Below are 17750 nucleotides of genomic sequence, written 5' to 3'. Positions count from 1 at the left end.
AGACACTTAACCTTTTTTTCTTCGGGGAAGTCAGAATCTAACAAACGTTTGTGAATTCCAGTAGTTGGGATTAAATAGTGGTCAGGTGTGTTCAAAATATAACACATAGTGCAACCTTTCGGCTTTCTTAATTTTGTTTTCATATCCTTCACCATTATCTTTGACAAATACATGTACCAAATCCGGAACATGGCAGTTGTTTTTTCGGTTGTTCTGTTGATTTTATACAGAATGATTGAAATACATCTCCCAAAGGTTGGCATCATGACGTTTAGATATATAAAAAGGGTGTCCCGACAATAAGGACTACCACCATTGTCTTCAAATTGATTATTATATATAATATCAGTAAATCATTTGTTAATATTTCATATTCTGTGGTTCAAAAAAATCGTCATAGATACCAGGATTGAAATTTTGTACGCAGGACGCACGTTTTGTCTATAAAAGACTCATCGGTACAGTTCGAAAAGATCGTTAAGAATCGAAAATTCCAAAAGGTTTAGCCAATTACAGGAAATTCATCGTTACACAGAGTCTGCATTAAGTCAGAATGAAAGAAAGATATCTCGCTATATTCGATGGAAAGATGTTTAGATATATACTAAGAATTTCTTGTCATTCAATACTCTACATTTTCATATATCGTAGATGACTTGACATTAAGCATCGCGCCTACTTTTTCTTAGACTTCACATGAACAACTTAACAAAGAAAGGTCAACAGTAGTTTTATGTTGTTCAAAAGTAAAAAAAATCGATTGTTAGAAAACAAATCCGGGTTATAAATTAAAACCGGAAGAAGAACTTCAACTATTGGAGGAAAACAAGGGAACAACAGGAATACTGAAGTGCAACAAAAACAAACGCCAACATACATAGAAATAAAATATTGAATAACAGCTTCCATAAACCTGCCTTTGTTTCGAAAGAAAATATTGTGGGTTGACCCTGCTTTAATGTCTAGCCAAACCTCCCGCTTTATGACGATGTAAAAAACATATCGATAAAATGACAATACTACGTGATAAAAATACGGCATAAACACACACAAAAACATCCATTCCTGAGAAACTCATAAACAAATCATATATAGGACGACACAAAATGCAAACCGCTTAACCACAACGAACATAGTCCATTCTGACGCGCTTACGCAACTAACACGCAATCTCGAACTTTATACATTTTTTTCACAATACTCGTCCAAACCATTGTCATGACAATGATGTTATGGAAAGTAGTTTTATAATAATTTTACTGCAAACGATAAGACATAACAGATTATCTAACCGAACCATATCAGAAACATAAAAAATAAATACTTGAATGTTGGATGTACAAAATACCGAGATATTATGTCCTATAACGATGCAAACTCACACTCGGTATAACAGTCATATTCGGGAATATGGAAAAGTTTCTGTTAAAAGGTAATTTTATGATTTTTTGGACAACACGATATGACGTTTTTAACATAGGACGTTTGTAACACATCCAAGTTATTCAACCGAAACCATATCAGAAACATAAAACAAAATGTGCAAAACCATCCCACCAGTGTCAAGTCTTTGAAGTTTTCTTAAATATGACAAGGCGCTGGGAGTTACTTATAATTGCTAAATCATTGGGTTGTTTTTACTATACTAAATATAAAAATATTAATTTTCGCGAACCATTTAGGTCACGGAAATTCCAAAATATGGCATCAGTAAGGAGAGTTGTGCAAATAATGTGAATACACAGAACCCCCATCCAAATTATCTTTAGCTAAAAGTATTCATCATTTTCTATTTTATATGTACTAACAACATTCCATTTTTCTATAATTTCGATTAAAATATTCCAAAATCTGAGTTAAAAAAAGTCAAATGCCCAAAATAAACATTGTCTGATTGGTTGAAGTACTGTGGCGTCAATGATAAGCATAGCAAGCCTCGATGTAAAGCACACGCTTCACATGAATAAGGAGAGTTTTACAAATAATGTGAATACACAGATCCTCCATCCTATTTATATTTTGCTGAAAATGTTGCAATGTTCATCATTTCTGTTTTGATTCTGCTAACAACATTCCATTTTTTCTTATATTTCGATTTATATATGTGGAACCCGCAATAAAAATAGATGGCCTCAATGATTTAAACGCAACGCAAAAAATTCCGTTGACCCTGAATTCAACGGATCGGTAATAGCATCATGATGATCACCATCAACAAAATGTTTACCGTTATCTTTGTGAAATTTCAGTTATATAGTTCTTTAATTAGAGAAATTTTGGTAGGTATTACTTATTAATGTTAAGGTTCTACTGATGTGCTTCTCTAGACCTTTTTGACGGTCCGTTTTATCCCATTTATCTCAATATTATCTCCGATGACAGTAATGTCAACCCGACCTATTCGTGTCAAAAGTGAAAATCGCATCGATTTATTGAACTAATTTCTTATTAAACTGTGCATGCATTATTTCTGTATTATATGATAACCAATCACATTCACGTTGCATGTTTGCATGAAAATGGTCATGTATTAGTGAATTGTAAGGGCGATGCAACTTGAGGTCAGTGCGCGATCACGTGAAATTATTATTTGTAAACAAATTTAAAACATGCTCCCGCGTAACACGTGTCTGAATTATCCTTTCAAAGTGTTATGAATCTTTCAATCACATTTTTATGAAATATTTCTAGGTTTGCATATCAGTAGTCAAAGTGAATTAAACGTAGTTCTTATTCGTTTTTTTATATATAGAATTAGAAGGTAAATCTACATAAGGGGGTCTCATTGGGGGGGGGGGGGGAAGGGGGGGGGTGTTCTGATCCCAGATCCCACTTACTGTTTTGTCAGATTCCCATATCCCGCTTACACTTTGTACATGAGCAATTTTCATTTTTTTGTCATTTCCGGGGTCCTGCAGAACCCCATTTCCCGTTTTCACGACAGACCTCACTTCCCGTTTTCATGACACAATAATTTGACTTTCACTTTTCACGCTTACGAAAAATTGTCAATATTGGTCACGCTTAGACCCAATGAGCATGATGAGACCCACACACTAGTCAGTATTTAACTTCACCCAAAAAGATGACTCAACTTCCCTCTATAGTTAAAACCTGCATACTAACTTAAACAGCATTTGCTCCCCTTGAACACTATTTGGCCCCTTCCGTGTCATTTCCCTTTAAATTTGCTGAAAAGTCATACTTTAAGTCCATTTACAGTAACGGCTAATATTTGATTTTACCATCTTAATTTCAATTTTCATATTGAACACATTTGACCATTCAATACGAGTTCCCATGTATTTTTGTCATATATGAAGGAGGTTTTAGGTCATGTTTTCCTAAACACCTTATTGCTATTTGTCTGTCTGGATTGTTAAAACCACAAAATCAAATATTGATGAATATGCAAGTTTTCAACAATCCCGGAACATTAACAAAGATGTGTGTGAGAGGATGAAAATTACCCTTCTGATGTACTGATATTTTTAGCACCCCAAGTGAGAATCTAACTCAGGACTTTCAGCACTGTAGCCATCGGTCTTAACCACAAGATCACGAACTCACATTTGATGAACTAATTTCTTCTATATTAACTGTACGTGCATAAATTCTGTATTATTTGATAACCAATCACATTCACGTTGCATGATTGCATGATAATGGGTTCTGTATGAGTGAACTGTAGTGTATTGCAAAATTAATGCAAATTGTGACGTCAGTGCGCCTTCACGTGACATAATTATTTGTAACCAAACCGGCTTCTCATGTAATGTAACGGTTTATTTCGTCCTCTGTGATATTTTATCCTGAGGATAATTTGTCCCGGTAATTTTTTTCCAGGCATGGTATTTCATTTCACAGGTTGATTTTTCCCAGAGGAGTGAAAATATATCAGATTTCTGTGTTATGCGGATAGTATGTACGGGTATATATTTGCCGTATTATATTTCACAGAACCGTGTGAAATAGAGTCCCATTAACTACTATGTAAGTTACTCTCAATCAATATATACCTGACTATAATTATAAAATGTTTACAAAGGTAAGCAACTGTCTAGGGCCAGGTAAGGGAGGGGAAAAATTAGTATTAGTACTATTTCGCAGAACGATAAACAGATGCATAGACAGACCAAGGGGGTGGGGGAAATTTAGCTGATGACATATATGTAAGAAATCATTGAAGCTTGATGGGAATGGGCAACCCTCTGGTCCATCAGAGCCCCCACACCTTTTTGAAAAGTTCTGGATCTGCCACTGAGATTTGCAGGTTTTCTTAGTAAAGATACCTTAAAATATCACAAACTGTGTGCTTGCCAGACCATAGTTTACATTTTTTTTTCATGTTTTGCCGTGTCAAAATGACCTAAATTTAAAGGACAGTATATAGACCCAAAAATGGTATATCACATTCTACACATCAAGATTTTAGCAGGAAAGACTGCCATTGGAGTTTTTAACCATTGTGACTTTTTAATTTGATCTACTCCACTAATTAAAGTCGTTGAAGTAGAATATTTAATGTAGGTTTGTCCACATTTTGGTATATATTAATACATGTTTAGAAATAATGTTGAGCCTGTTCCTAGATGCCTGTTATAGACTTCAATATTTATTGTTTATTGAAAATAAATGGAATCAATTCTTTCAGAAAAGTTTAATTCTATGGAAATGTATCCCCCCTTTTATAAGTTGAAAAGGCTACATAGAGGTCAATATACAGTCTCCAACAGAAAACCAAAAAAGGAAAAATAAAGTGAATTTTGGAGAATTATTAAATGTACATGCATTTGAAATAATTAAGATATATTGTTTCAATTTTTTTAGTTCTAGGTTCCACATAACTACCATTTTAGAAAACGATTTCAATGCTAAGTTTATTAGAGGGATATTTGATTTTCATTGGTTGTAAATATGGAATCTTATTCAGTGGCAAAGGAAATAGACACTGACATGACTGACAAGTCTTAGATAACATTTTATATAGTTTTGAATTTTTCTTCGTCAGTTGACTAAAATTAGATGGAGGTGTGTTCTAATTTCCAACAGAGGAGCAATCAACCTATATCAATATGTGCATGAAGCAAATTGATAGTTGCTAGATACTGAATGATTATATCCACAATAAAGGTTTAACCTGTGCATATAAACTTAAAACAAGATAAAAAAAGTCATGTCTTTTTCAGGACTTCTGAATCCAATCATGTAGTATGGAATGTTATTGAGATATGGTTTGGGTGGATGGATGGTCATGAAGGACCTGTAGTACAAAGTATATCACTGGATTTAGCTCTTTGTCTAAGTGTATTATTAAAGTACTTTGCTTTGAGCTCAGTTCATTGTTATGCAATTCATTCTTTGTGAAATTAAGATTTGACAGACAACTCTAATGGACAAGGATTTGTCAAAGTAGTATCATCTCTATGTACAATGTAAGTATTCAGGAGATAAAAGCATTCTATTTTGATTTGAACCATACATTTTATAAAAAAAAGTGGGAACAAATTTACCAGACAATGCTACTCCCACTACTAGCAATATGATGCTAGGTTGTTTTAATACATCTGTATTGCCTGCTGATCACTCGGCCCTGAGTGTAAATGGTCCTTCAATTAGGAGGGAAAAAAATTATAAGGCCTATCCAGTCTAAGGGAGCTACCATTTTATTTTTATGGGGGGGCTAGGATGAAATTTGAAAAAAAGGCAGGACAGGATTTTGAGTAAAAAAGAAAGGCAGGATGAGTAACTTGACAAAAAAAAAAGGCAGGATGACAATTGTTGTAAAAAAGTCAGGATAAGCTAAGAAAAAAAAAAGGCAGGACCGAATAGACTGAAAAATAAAAAGGCAGGACAGAGATTACAACTAAAAAAAAAGGCAGGGCAAAATTTTTCATCCTAGCCCCCCCATAAAAATCAAATGGAAGCTCCCTAATCGATTTCTAAAACTATACTTCATTGCACATGTTCAACATTTTTATACAACCACAAAAAAATTGGGGTCGTAAATTGGTATCCTGTCCGAAAGATGGATGGTTTCTGGATAATAACTTTATTATAAGTAAACAGAAATCAACAAAATTATAACACGTTTATAACCACAAAAGGAAGCTTGGGATTGATTTTGGGGGTTATGGTCCCTAAGGTTTAGGAATAAGGGGTACAAAGGTGCCCAAATCAAGCCTTAATCTAGTGTCGGTTTAAAAAGTTGTGTATAAGTATTTCAATTGTTCTGAAATTGTACCACAATGTTTAATACCATAAGTAGAAGGTTCGGAAATATTGGGTGGGTTATGGGACAAACAGTCTAATAATTACGGACCAAAAACAAACATTTTTGTAAATTCAAGACCCTTAATTGGAGTTTGTCCAGAATGGTTCTTGAATTACCTAATACCAATGCTTTATGAAATCTTCTTTGAAAATTGGAGTTATCTTTCTTTGTTCAGTCAACTTAAATCAATTATACAATATACAATGCAATATTCACTTTATTACCAACTGATAAATTAAAGCAGTCATTAATAACCATTCAGTGATTGCAAGCACTTTCTAGGGTATGCCCTTTTACAAATGGAAAAATTATACATTTTTTTAGTTTCTGATCTCTTAACTTAAGTTTGTCTCCCCTAAATGTTTCTCATTTCAGAAATTAAAAAGAAAATTTCTTCAGATATTTTTGTTTGAAAGGATTAATATTCAACTCCATAGTGAATTGCTCCTAACCCAAAAGCAAAACAAATATTTTAAGTTCATTAGACCACATTCATTCTGTGTCAGAAACCTAAGCTGTGTCATCTATTTAATCACAATCCAAACTGTTTCCAGCTTGAATGTTGTGTCAATACTAGCCCCAACTGTTCAGGCTTCGACCTCTGCAGTCGTATAAAGCTGGGCTCTGCGGAGCTTCTGGTCCATTCATTTGTTTATTTTTCAATTTGTGTGAATTAACATAGTTACAGTAAATGCTAATTACTGCACTTTCATACCACAACAAATATTGTATTGGTACATGTATCACTCAAATGTGTATCCATATAACAAAAAAAATGAAAAGGAATAATTTTGCATTACCTTTTGACTACTATGACTTTTTAGATATGTAGACATATTAAGACTCATTAGTAGATGTTGATAATATTGGCTTAAAATGCTTGAAATGCTATCAGATTACTTTTGGAGCAGTTATGAGTTTTGAAATTAGAAAGATCATATCATATGCAACAAGTGTACTAAGTTTCAAGTTGATTGGACTTCAGCTTCATCAAAAACTACTTTGACCAAAAACTTTAACCTGAAACTCCCACTTTCATTTTCTATGTTCAATGGACCGTGAAATTGGGGTCAAAAGTCTAATTTGGCTTTAAAATTAGAAAGATCATATCATAATGAACATGTGTACTAAGTTTCGAGTTGATTTGACTTCAGCTTCATCAAAAACTACCTTGACCAAAAACTTTAACCTAAAGCGGGACAAACGAACGAACGGACCCACAGACCAGAAAACATAATGCCTATCTACTATTGTAGGTGGGGGCATAAAAAATTTAATAAATAACACTCATAATGCTCAGATTGGTTGTCATCGTGCAACATAGTTAATAACACCATATAGAAAAAACATAGAACTCATTTTGTCATAAGACACTGTCAAACATCCATACATACTATCCACACTCATCTGTGTCCACACTTGTTACAACAACAAAAAATTGTTTTGTGAAATACATCCATTTTTAAATTGTTTGCTGGTTGATGAAAATCTACTTCATCAGAGCACATATAATTTACAAATAAATCATTGTCATGAAGATTGCAAAAAAATATTAAAAATAACAGAGGGAATTGACTACATGGATTCACGACAAAGCACCGTGTAGTAATTAAAGCAATTCCGGATTTTTTTCAGATTCCAATAACGGGTAAATGATTAATGTAAAGCCTTTCCTTAGAATCTTGTCCTTTGTGATGGATTATATATTGTATATTATGACACTTCGGTCACGACAAAGCTTAACAACGTCATAGAAAAAAATAATAACAAATAAAACAAGATATTACTCACAAAACACATTTATATGTAAAAAAGATCACCTTAGCTATATTTGGCAAACACTTAGGAGTGTTTCGTCCTCAATGCTGTTCAATTTTGTTCTTAGTTTGGCTTTTTACACAGATTTTATACGAGGGTCACTGATGAGTCTTTTGTAGGCGAAACGCGCGTCTGGCGCAATTACAAAATATCAATCCAAATATATTTGAAGAGTTTATTTAAATAAAATAATTACAATTCTTATTATTTTCTTTTGTATGATTAGAGAGTCAATCTTATGTTTAGTGACCAAATTCTACCGTTGACGTCTGCAAAATTGTGCACGCACAAGCTGTATTAAATTACGAAAAACGTATATGACAATGCAACTCATTTGCAGTTGTTAATCTAAGTTTTTGAACATAAAAATGATTTATTCGGCCTTTCTATTAAAAAGACAATTTCGGTTATGAGGTCTTGGAACGTTTATTTTACGTGTTCTGAATTCCATCTGCCTTGGAGACGTTTCGTTTCAAACTTTCACATTAGGTTTAGCAACTACATAACTTCTGATTTACATTGAATTTACAAGACATTTAAGCAATCTGAGGAATAATAGAGCCTGACTAGAAACTATTGGATTTTAACATTAGTCAGTGCAGAATGTGTCGTCAGTGGTAATTGAACAGTAAGTACAGATGCATCCTTCAGAATGAAAGGCATCGTTGGCTGTGTGGTGTAATAGTCTAACTTCTGAATCAATAGCCTGTAAACATGGAGGTTGAGAATTCGAATCCAGATGACAAGTGCGTGGGGACTCAAGCCTTAATTGACTATGATTATCAGTTTTACAACCGAAGGTTGTTGGTTCTCTCAATGCACTGAGAGTATTCATCACCTAAATCCTTCCGCCATGAAAAAGCGCAAAAGTGCTTAAAGTGCTATTTGTTTTGTTATAACTTTTGTTTTCTTTACTGTGTTGTGATTATTGTTGTTTGTCCGTTTTTTTGTATTTCCTTCGGTCATGATGGTGTCATTCTTTTATGATTTTGACTGCCTCATTTTTGCGATTTCTTCTATTGATTATTATGAAATACCATAGTAAAGTTAAAAGTTAAATGAAACAAAGAAAAACAACTCTAGTTTTTTATAAAATGTATTATCATAGATTCTCGTTTCATATTCTAGACAAAATTAAAAAGGTCATATTTATATTTCACAATATAAATGAAAAAATCAAATTGATAATTTACACTGAATTAATCAACCCTGTTTGACTATGAAGTCTTGGAACGTTTATTTTACGTGTATCCATGTTTTGATTTTCATCAGTCTTTGAGACGTTTAATTTCAAGCTTTCACATTAGAGTTAGAAATAACAAATTTTCTGATAGTTTACTAATATTTTGAATTAAGCCAGACATTTAAGCAATCTGAGGTACAATAAAGCCTGTCACTTACTAGAAACTACTAGATTTTAACATTAGTCAGTACAGAATGTGTCGTCAATTGTAATTGAACAGTACGTACAGATGTTTCCTTCAGAATAAAAGGCATCATTGTCTGTGTGGTGAAATAGTCCAATATCTGAATCAATAGCCTGTCAATATGGAGGTCGAGAGTTCGAATCGAGATGGCAGGTGCGTTCGAATCAAATCTCAATTGACTATGATTGGCAGTGATGCTATATTAGGGTTGTTCACCATTTGGTTCTCTCCAGACCCTGTGGTACATGTATTCATCAACTAAATTCTTCCGCCATGAAATAACGCAAAAGTGCTTAAAGTGCTATTTGTTTTTGTTATAATTTTAAGTTGTCTTTATTGTGTTCTGGTTATTGTTGTGTGTCCGTTTTTATGTTTTTCCTTTGGTCATGATGGTGTCCGTCATTTATGTTTTTGACTGCCTCATTTTTTCGATATCTTCTGTAGATTATTATGAAATACCATACCTAAGTTAAAAGTAAAATGAGAGAAAGAAGGACAACTCTATAAACATCATCTTTGACCTGGTTATTAAATATTCTTTTTTACAAGAATCGTCAAAATTATGATTGACTATTATTCTATTTTCAATCATATAACTTCATTTAGCGATTTAATTCAATAGTGAAATGAACAAGAGATATTGTTGCCACAAGAGGGCTATTTTGAAAAGATTTTCATTCTGTATTAAAGTTATCGCAGCCTCAACTTAATACTACGAAATTGAATAAAAAAAACATCTTTCGAAATAATGTTCCGAAGTGATCAACATCTGAATATTACAGTCTTTTGCAACGTTTGAGTGTTATATATCAACAAAACGTATTTAAAGAGCTTTCTTAACAGAAAACAGAAATAATAATGGAAATAGGCTGTTTATTTATCCATCAGTCGCTAATGAAATCATTTTTTGAAGATTTTAAAAAAGTCATGAAAATATGCAATACTGTCTTCAACACCAAAACCTAGAACTGAATTTAAAATTAATTTAATAGATATATGCGAAATGATTAAAAAAAAAAGCCAACATGGAATTCAATAAAACTTTTAATATTCACATTCTGTTATATTCTTTTCTAGGTTATTTTACCGCCCTTATAAGTAAATCAAACACAGGAAAGTGACCATTGCTCTTGCATGGAAATAATGATGCGTATCGCTCAGACACGAATTTCTTTTTTTAAATCTTGACAGCAGACATACAAAAAATTGAACATCTTTACAGCCTTCACAATGAACACAAGTAAAACAAGTTAAGATTCATAAATTCTAAGTTTCTACTTGTTGTTTTAATCGCTTCAAACATGTATCTTCAAAAACACAATGTTTAATAGAAAAAAGTAAATGCTACAACTATATTTTTTCACTTGAATGTACAAAAAAGTACCTTACATTTAGCATTCAACAAGTACAAAAAAACTGATAAAAATGACAAACCCTAATAGCATATTCTGACAGCAATATGAAACGAAAACTAAACTAAAGAAGTTTTCATCGTCTTTTTTTACACTATAATATTTCTCAGTGTAATAATGACGAATTGTAGTGTATGTTTAAACTCATAAAAAGAGCGTAAAACTATAAAACCAATGAAGGACTACACATATACACAATATGATAGCTAAATAGTTGTATCGTCAAACTTTAGACGAAACTTGTTCAAAATGATAGTTTGGTCCACATGACATGTTTTCTTCTCGTAGTTTATACAATTTTGGTTCACTATTGAATACAACATTGCTTGGTAGTTTCTTTTTCAATAAACTTTCACTGTTATAGACTACTTTATCTGGAAGCAGCTTTGTATTCATTAAACTTTCACTTTTATAAACTCCGTTATCTGGTGGTAACCTCGATTTCATTGAATTTTCATTCTTGCATTGTTTATTATTTGGAGTTTTCTTTCTCGACAAACTGTCACAGTTATACATTTTATTATTTGAAGGTGTCTTTTTCATTAAACTATCCATATCGTTTGTTGAGTATGAATTTGTATTATTAAACTTCCTTTTGTAACCTCTCGGAACACCAGGTGCTGTATATTTAGACATAAACGGACGAGGTGTTTCCGAATCAGCAGTCGAATCACTCACTTCCGTATTATTCTTTTCAACGTAAACAACTATCAGACGATACAGTAACAAAACTATCACCAAAGAATTCTTGGAAGTGAAGAACATATTTGTGTAACTTAGAACTCCGTACTTGAATATAAGCAAAAGTCGCAGCACAAGAAAAGGAGCATCTTGTAAAATAATTGATATGAATATCCCATACACATCAGCAGCACAACATCCTGTCTTTTGAGCCTTGTCGTAATGTCTTGTTACCAGACCAGATTGATCTCGTCTCGCTCTCGCTGCTGTCAGAACGAGTGTGAATTGAATGAGACTCAATGACCATAGTCCAAGGATTACTATACATAGGAGTTTGTTGTAACGGACCTGATAAGGAGTAATAAAAATACATTAAAAGCAAAAAAGAAACAAAAACGAAAATTTTGAATATAGGATAGTAATATTCAGATATATCGCAGTAGAATTACGATGGTCTCTAACTCTGGATGTTTATGCATGATTCATTATCGCAAATTAACAGAATGGTGCGCCTTAAAACATTGATAATGTATAATAAACAAAATGTAATAACAATATGTGCAGTTCTCTAATAAACTTTGTTGTCGAAAATTTACATAAAGAAGGATTCAGCGATTTATTTTGTGTATAAGTTCTCTAACCATTAACTAATTTGGGTACTTGTGTTTTTATTTAATTTTCAAAGCAATGAATGGTATATACTCATTGAATAATAATAAAACCATAGATGATACGTGAGTCAGAAGGAGGCATTTCTGGATTAACCTGGAGGAACGCTCACATCTTTTAACAATGAACGCCATGCAGAGATGTATAATACACACTCATAGTACGAACAATTTCATCAAAAGTGAATAAAACAAGAATACTCAAATTCATCAAAGATCAATTTCGCCTTAGGCAGTTTGAACGTTAGTGTCAATAATACATATATTATGTTTTACATTTCTGTTACGTACAGTTATGCTGCGTATGTTTTTCTTATTAGATGTAATTATGAATAATGATAATTGCAGACTGTTAATCTAAAAAAAAAGAAAAGATGCAGTATGATTGCCAATGAGACAAATCTCCACAATAGACCAAAATGACACAGAATTAACATCTATAGGTTACTGAACGTACGGCTTTCACCAATGAGCAAAGCCCGTACCGCATAGCCAGCTATAAAAGGCCCCGAAATGCCAATGTAAAACAATTCAAACGTGAAAAACTAACGGCCTTGTTTATATACAAAAAATGAACGAAAAACAAATATGTAACACATAAACTAACGACAATCACTGATTCACAGACTCCTGACTATGGACAGGCGCAAACATATATATTGTGGCGGGGTTAAACATGTTAGCGGGATCCCAACCCTCATTTTAACCTGGGACAGTGGTATATTGCATTCTTATTTGAATTCGATTTCAAATTATCTTTAAATAGGTAGGCTTTATCCTCCTAGAAGTATAACTAATTATTTTTTTTATTACCTGCTCTTCTTTGAAAGCCTCAAAGAATTCAACGATATCTGCTGCAGTGCCAATATAAACCAATAGCAATTGAGATAGCTGGTCATGTGTCAATTTTCCTTTCGGAAGTAACCATCGGCCAACTATTAGTATCAGCAGTAGTATTTGCTCGAGAGTACGAATCCACTGATCCGCAGACAGCAGAATTGGAAGCCTGATTTCAAGTTTAACCTGTTGTGAGATATAAAACATAACATATACTAATAGTCTTATTTGATTAATATGTGAATTTGTATGAGAAAAGTATTATTGCCGACCTTAATATATTAGTATCAAAAATTCTCCTAAAAATGAATTTATAAACCATTTAGGGATTTGTTCATCAACAGAAGTGGATATGTCATTTAAACAATATTGAAGTAAAGATTTTACGCTTTCAATAACAGAAATTAACCAGAAACAGCAAAGTTAATCTAATTCCTAAAAGACATTGTGTACGAGAAAGTTTTATGAATTCAATTAAATTTTGATACATGCAAAATGAAAAAAAGGTCAGTTGAATATTTGTTCTTAGTACAATGGAGATAGAAAGACAAACTATAAAAGTGATGGAACTAATTAAAGACAAAAGGACATGCAATTGCACTTTTATCTATTTCACTGTTCCGATAAGTTTACCTGTAAATGGCTGAGTTTGTTTTGTTTTGGTTTTGTTTTGGGAAAGTGGGGAATTTCTCTGTTCAAACATTGGTTTATATTTCTTCGAAGCTCTCGTAAGATTGCCAATTCTTTGATTCACAAGTAAATATTAGTCCCAAAAATGGTTACTACCTTATCGATGTATATCCCTAATTTCCCATAATTCTGTATTCAATTAAATGCTTTCAATATTTTATAACATTATTCTCAATCTCATTAAAATCCGATGTTCTGATACGCTACCCTCCAGAACATCGGATTTTTATGAGATTGCATTATTCTTTTGCATAATTATACATCATACAGCAACACTAGTTAACATTTATAACTATAAAGTCGACTTACCCCTAGTATGCTACCTAAGTTTGCACTGAGGGCTTCCAACGTCTCGTTAAAGGCTGTGGTGTTATTGGTGCTTACTTGGTGATTAATTCTCAGGTCCAGCTCATGTAGCTCTAGGAACCATATGGCTGGTACTGTGCTTGTCATGTATATAAACACACTTGGGCAAAACCTAAATATCAGGTTTCAACATTGATTTAAAAAGAAGATGTGGTATGATTGCAGTTAAAGTTCTTAAAACTCTTAATTTCGTAATAAATTAACTGCAAAATGTATTTGTTGAAAGGATATAGATTGCTTGAATGAATTGTAAATAATCAACGTATTAGAATAGATTTTTTTTTTTTTTTAGAAAATAACGTTTGTTATCGTTTTAAATCGTAAATTAAAATGTCAGATTTTAACAGGACTTGTTTGATTAATTAACGTGCTTTGTGCAATTTAATAGTTTCAATACACATGCATTATGTATAGATTATAACATGGCATTTTTCATATCAAACCCTTTATCAGCCCAAGGTTGTGATATCAGCCCAAGAGCCGCAGGATCGAGGGCTGATATCATGAACGAGGGCCGATAAAGGGTCTGATATGAAAAATGACATGTAATAATGATAAACAACATTATTCAGGATACCGGGAAACTAACACAGTTGACATGGTAAGATAAATAGTATAACAATGAATCTCTGTGTATCAATTCAAGCCGATGTGATTATTCAATATGTGTTTTCTATACAAAAATAAGCGACAAAAAACAAAAATAAACCCCAGGGCAAATGCAAGCTGTGTCCGCTGCAGTAGATATTGTAGCGAAGTTTGATATAACAGTAGTCTGTGTTTTCTATTTATCATTTGTAATGTTCATGGCAATGCTTTAAGTTGTTCTGAGACAAAAGCCGAATATAGACAGCACTTCGATTATACTTTTTGTATTTATTACACATTTTTAAGGTGCAAAAACGCAGTTTAAACTAATACAAATGTTGCATACCATTTCCATTCTTTTCCAAGTTTCTTTACCATTGTGACCGTTGTTTCTACCAAGAGTAACCCTAATGAAGTAGCCAGGTACCAGTATCGACTATCTTTCGTGACGTAATAAAGGCGCCATATTGAAACAAGACCATGGCATGCAAATAGCAGACGAACAAACACTGCACGCAATATTGTCAAGGAACTTGCCATGTTTAAAACATCATTCAGCTGCTAATCTGAAAGAAAATATATATTAAGTTGAATTATTAATACAAAATTGTCCTCTTTACGAAATTGAGCAAAATAGAAAACGCAGCATTGGAATATAATAGATAAAGGAAGATGTGGTGTGAGTGCCAATGAGACAACTCTCCATCCAAATAACAATTTAAAAATAAAACCATTATAGGTTAAAGTACGGCATAATGACCACAAAAATGTAAAGACGACCAGGTTTTAGTCATTGCTTGGTTTATTACCCAATGCCAATATTAAAACAACTTCTTCATGTTGTTGTAAGTTTTTTTTTTATCATAACCATCATTTTATCCTATGCAACTAGTGTAGTATGTATTATAAACGAAGGCCAATATAAACAAACCATGCATTGCCCCAACACAGAACTGTATCCTATGACTTTAGTATTGCAAGATGTTCTTTTTATGTCTAACCAACCTATATCAAGCACATACAATTTGAACATTAGAAAATAAACAGCTAAGCCTATAGAACACATTTGCATGTGAACGTGTTGGTCAATATAAATAAATTAAGTCTGAAAGGTTATCAATTTGTAGTGATATTTGTTCTTTTGACTTAAAACATACTTAACATGATATTATAAATAACATATTGTTGTATATACAGTTGTGAACGCTTAGTGGCTAGAATAATGTCGGTACTTATATGTTTGAACGATGACAACACGCCGCTTTTCACTGAGTAATTTTGAAGTTATTTACACAAAATTCGATGTATTGATTGACATTGTTGTATGGGATGTATTTATTTTAATTTGCTTTATACTCTCTTTAAGTAACTGGTATAGAACTCTCGTTGTCGTTGGTTGCTCTTTGTCATACTAGTATTTGTTTTAGTTTATTTTTGGGTATAAAACGCCTTTGTTTGCCTTGCCGAATTGTTAAAAATTTTGTCATATCGAGATATTTTATAGCTTACTGTAAGGTCTTGTTTTTTTGCTTAAAGTTGAAGGCCGTATAATCGCTTACGCTACGTCATTTGGTCTTCGATGGATTGTTGCATCATTGGTTATCAAATTACAAATTTATATATCCTTATTTTATAAAAAACATATTATAATATCGGTCAGTATAACAGTCTGTCTTTTACTGCTGCAGAAATTGGGACAATATGAGACGTGATAAACCAAAGCAATGAATATTCTTTTCCAATCAACATTATAACATTGTTATTTATACTTTTCAAATCAGTGCTATAATGGTATTGTAATCCACAGACTTCAGATCAGGAGACGTAATTGTATCTTAATTACATGGCTTAATTACCATTGGGATAACTGATAAAGCGTAAAACTATGCAATGTTGCTTTTATGAGAGAGAGCTATACCCACACTATGCAGGGTTAATCACCTACTCTCGGTTACCGCAAAGACCAAATCACTACACGATAAAATGGATAATTTACATCTGACAAATCACGCTCCCGCCAATATATAAGATTAAAGAAATTTGTTATTCTAAGATTAAAGACGCTAATTTTAATCATCATATTTCTAGGTATGTCAGTTTTATGCTGTGTTGATAAAACATTGTATTGGAACAAAATCTCAGATTGTGGAAGATATTGAATATTTGCACGTTTTATTTTGTACGAATCGTAGTCACGTCAATATCAAAGATTTTATAACAAATCAAATCAATATCCATAAAAATATGGATTGTCTGCAAAATCAGACGCCTCTTCGCTTGGTGAAAGGAATGTGTATTATGTTATTTTAGTAGATTTAAAAAAAATCAGTTAACACGTAAAAAAAGAAAGCAATTTCCAAAAGGATTTATTTATATTCTAGTTAATGTTCAAATAAGAGTAAATGTTTAATATTCAAAGATCAAATATGCATACACTACACATATATTTTTTTTTTTTAGCGCAATTAAATATGTTTTTTACCAACTGAAATGAAAGATGTCGGATTCTTTCAGAAATCATCTAATTACTGGAACTGCCTTCGATTACATGCAATTTGAGTAAAAATTTGAAAACCGAAATAAAAAATATGTTACTGAATGCTATAGAGAGTTAATCCTTGATCTTTGACAGTGTACTGCGCATGACTCCTTTTACGGTGTATTTACTCCCACTCTTATTTGGATGAAACCAATTTTGTCCGTCGTTGAATAGTCATACAGAGGATAGATAAAAGCAAAACTACAAAGACATTTTTTTTGAAAAAAATCTTAAGTGGACATGATATCAAAAGCAGACCAAACAAAGTCTTTTTGTAAAAAATCCTTCAAAAAGTAAAAAAGCAAAATTTGTAATCAAGCAAATGCACGAACATACATGTAATAAGTATAAACGGGCATTCCCTAAACACAATGAGAATAAAATTAAATGCAAAGAAGCGGGGGAGGGTCATTAACATTATTGACTGATTGTATTACATCATATTAATAG

General features: G+C 32.5%; 1 protein-coding gene across 1 annotated transcript in view; it reads right to left on the bottom strand.

The window, feature by feature from the left end:
• Window positions 1–10172: 10172 nt before the first annotated feature.
• LOC134692946 (transmembrane protein 26-like) overlaps window positions 10173–17750 on the bottom strand; it is a 34024-nt gene continuing 26446 nt past the window's right edge. The window contains exons 2-5 of the mRNA XM_063553591.1: window positions 15108–15327; window positions 14117–14285; window positions 13094–13303; window positions 10173–11960 (exon numbers count right to left, since the gene is read on the bottom strand). Of these exons, the coding sequence (XP_063409661.1) occupies window positions 11154–11960; window positions 13094–13303; window positions 14117–14285; window positions 15108–15301 (1380 nt within the window). The 5' untranslated portion in view covers window positions 15302–15327 and the 3' untranslated portion in view covers window positions 10173–11153. The remainder of the gene's footprint in view (window positions 11961–13093; window positions 13304–14116; window positions 14286–15107; window positions 15328–17750) is intronic.

The sequence above is a fragment of the Mytilus trossulus genome, chromosome 12 (assembly GCF_036588685.1).
Source record: "Mytilus trossulus isolate FHL-02 chromosome 12, PNRI_Mtr1.1.1.hap1, whole genome shotgun sequence".
NCBI classification, from domain to species: domain Eukaryota; kingdom Metazoa; phylum Mollusca; class Bivalvia; order Mytilida; family Mytilidae; genus Mytilus; species Mytilus trossulus.
The sequence above is the reverse complement of the archived record's forward strand: the minus strand, read 5'-3'. Positions and strand labels throughout refer to the sequence as shown.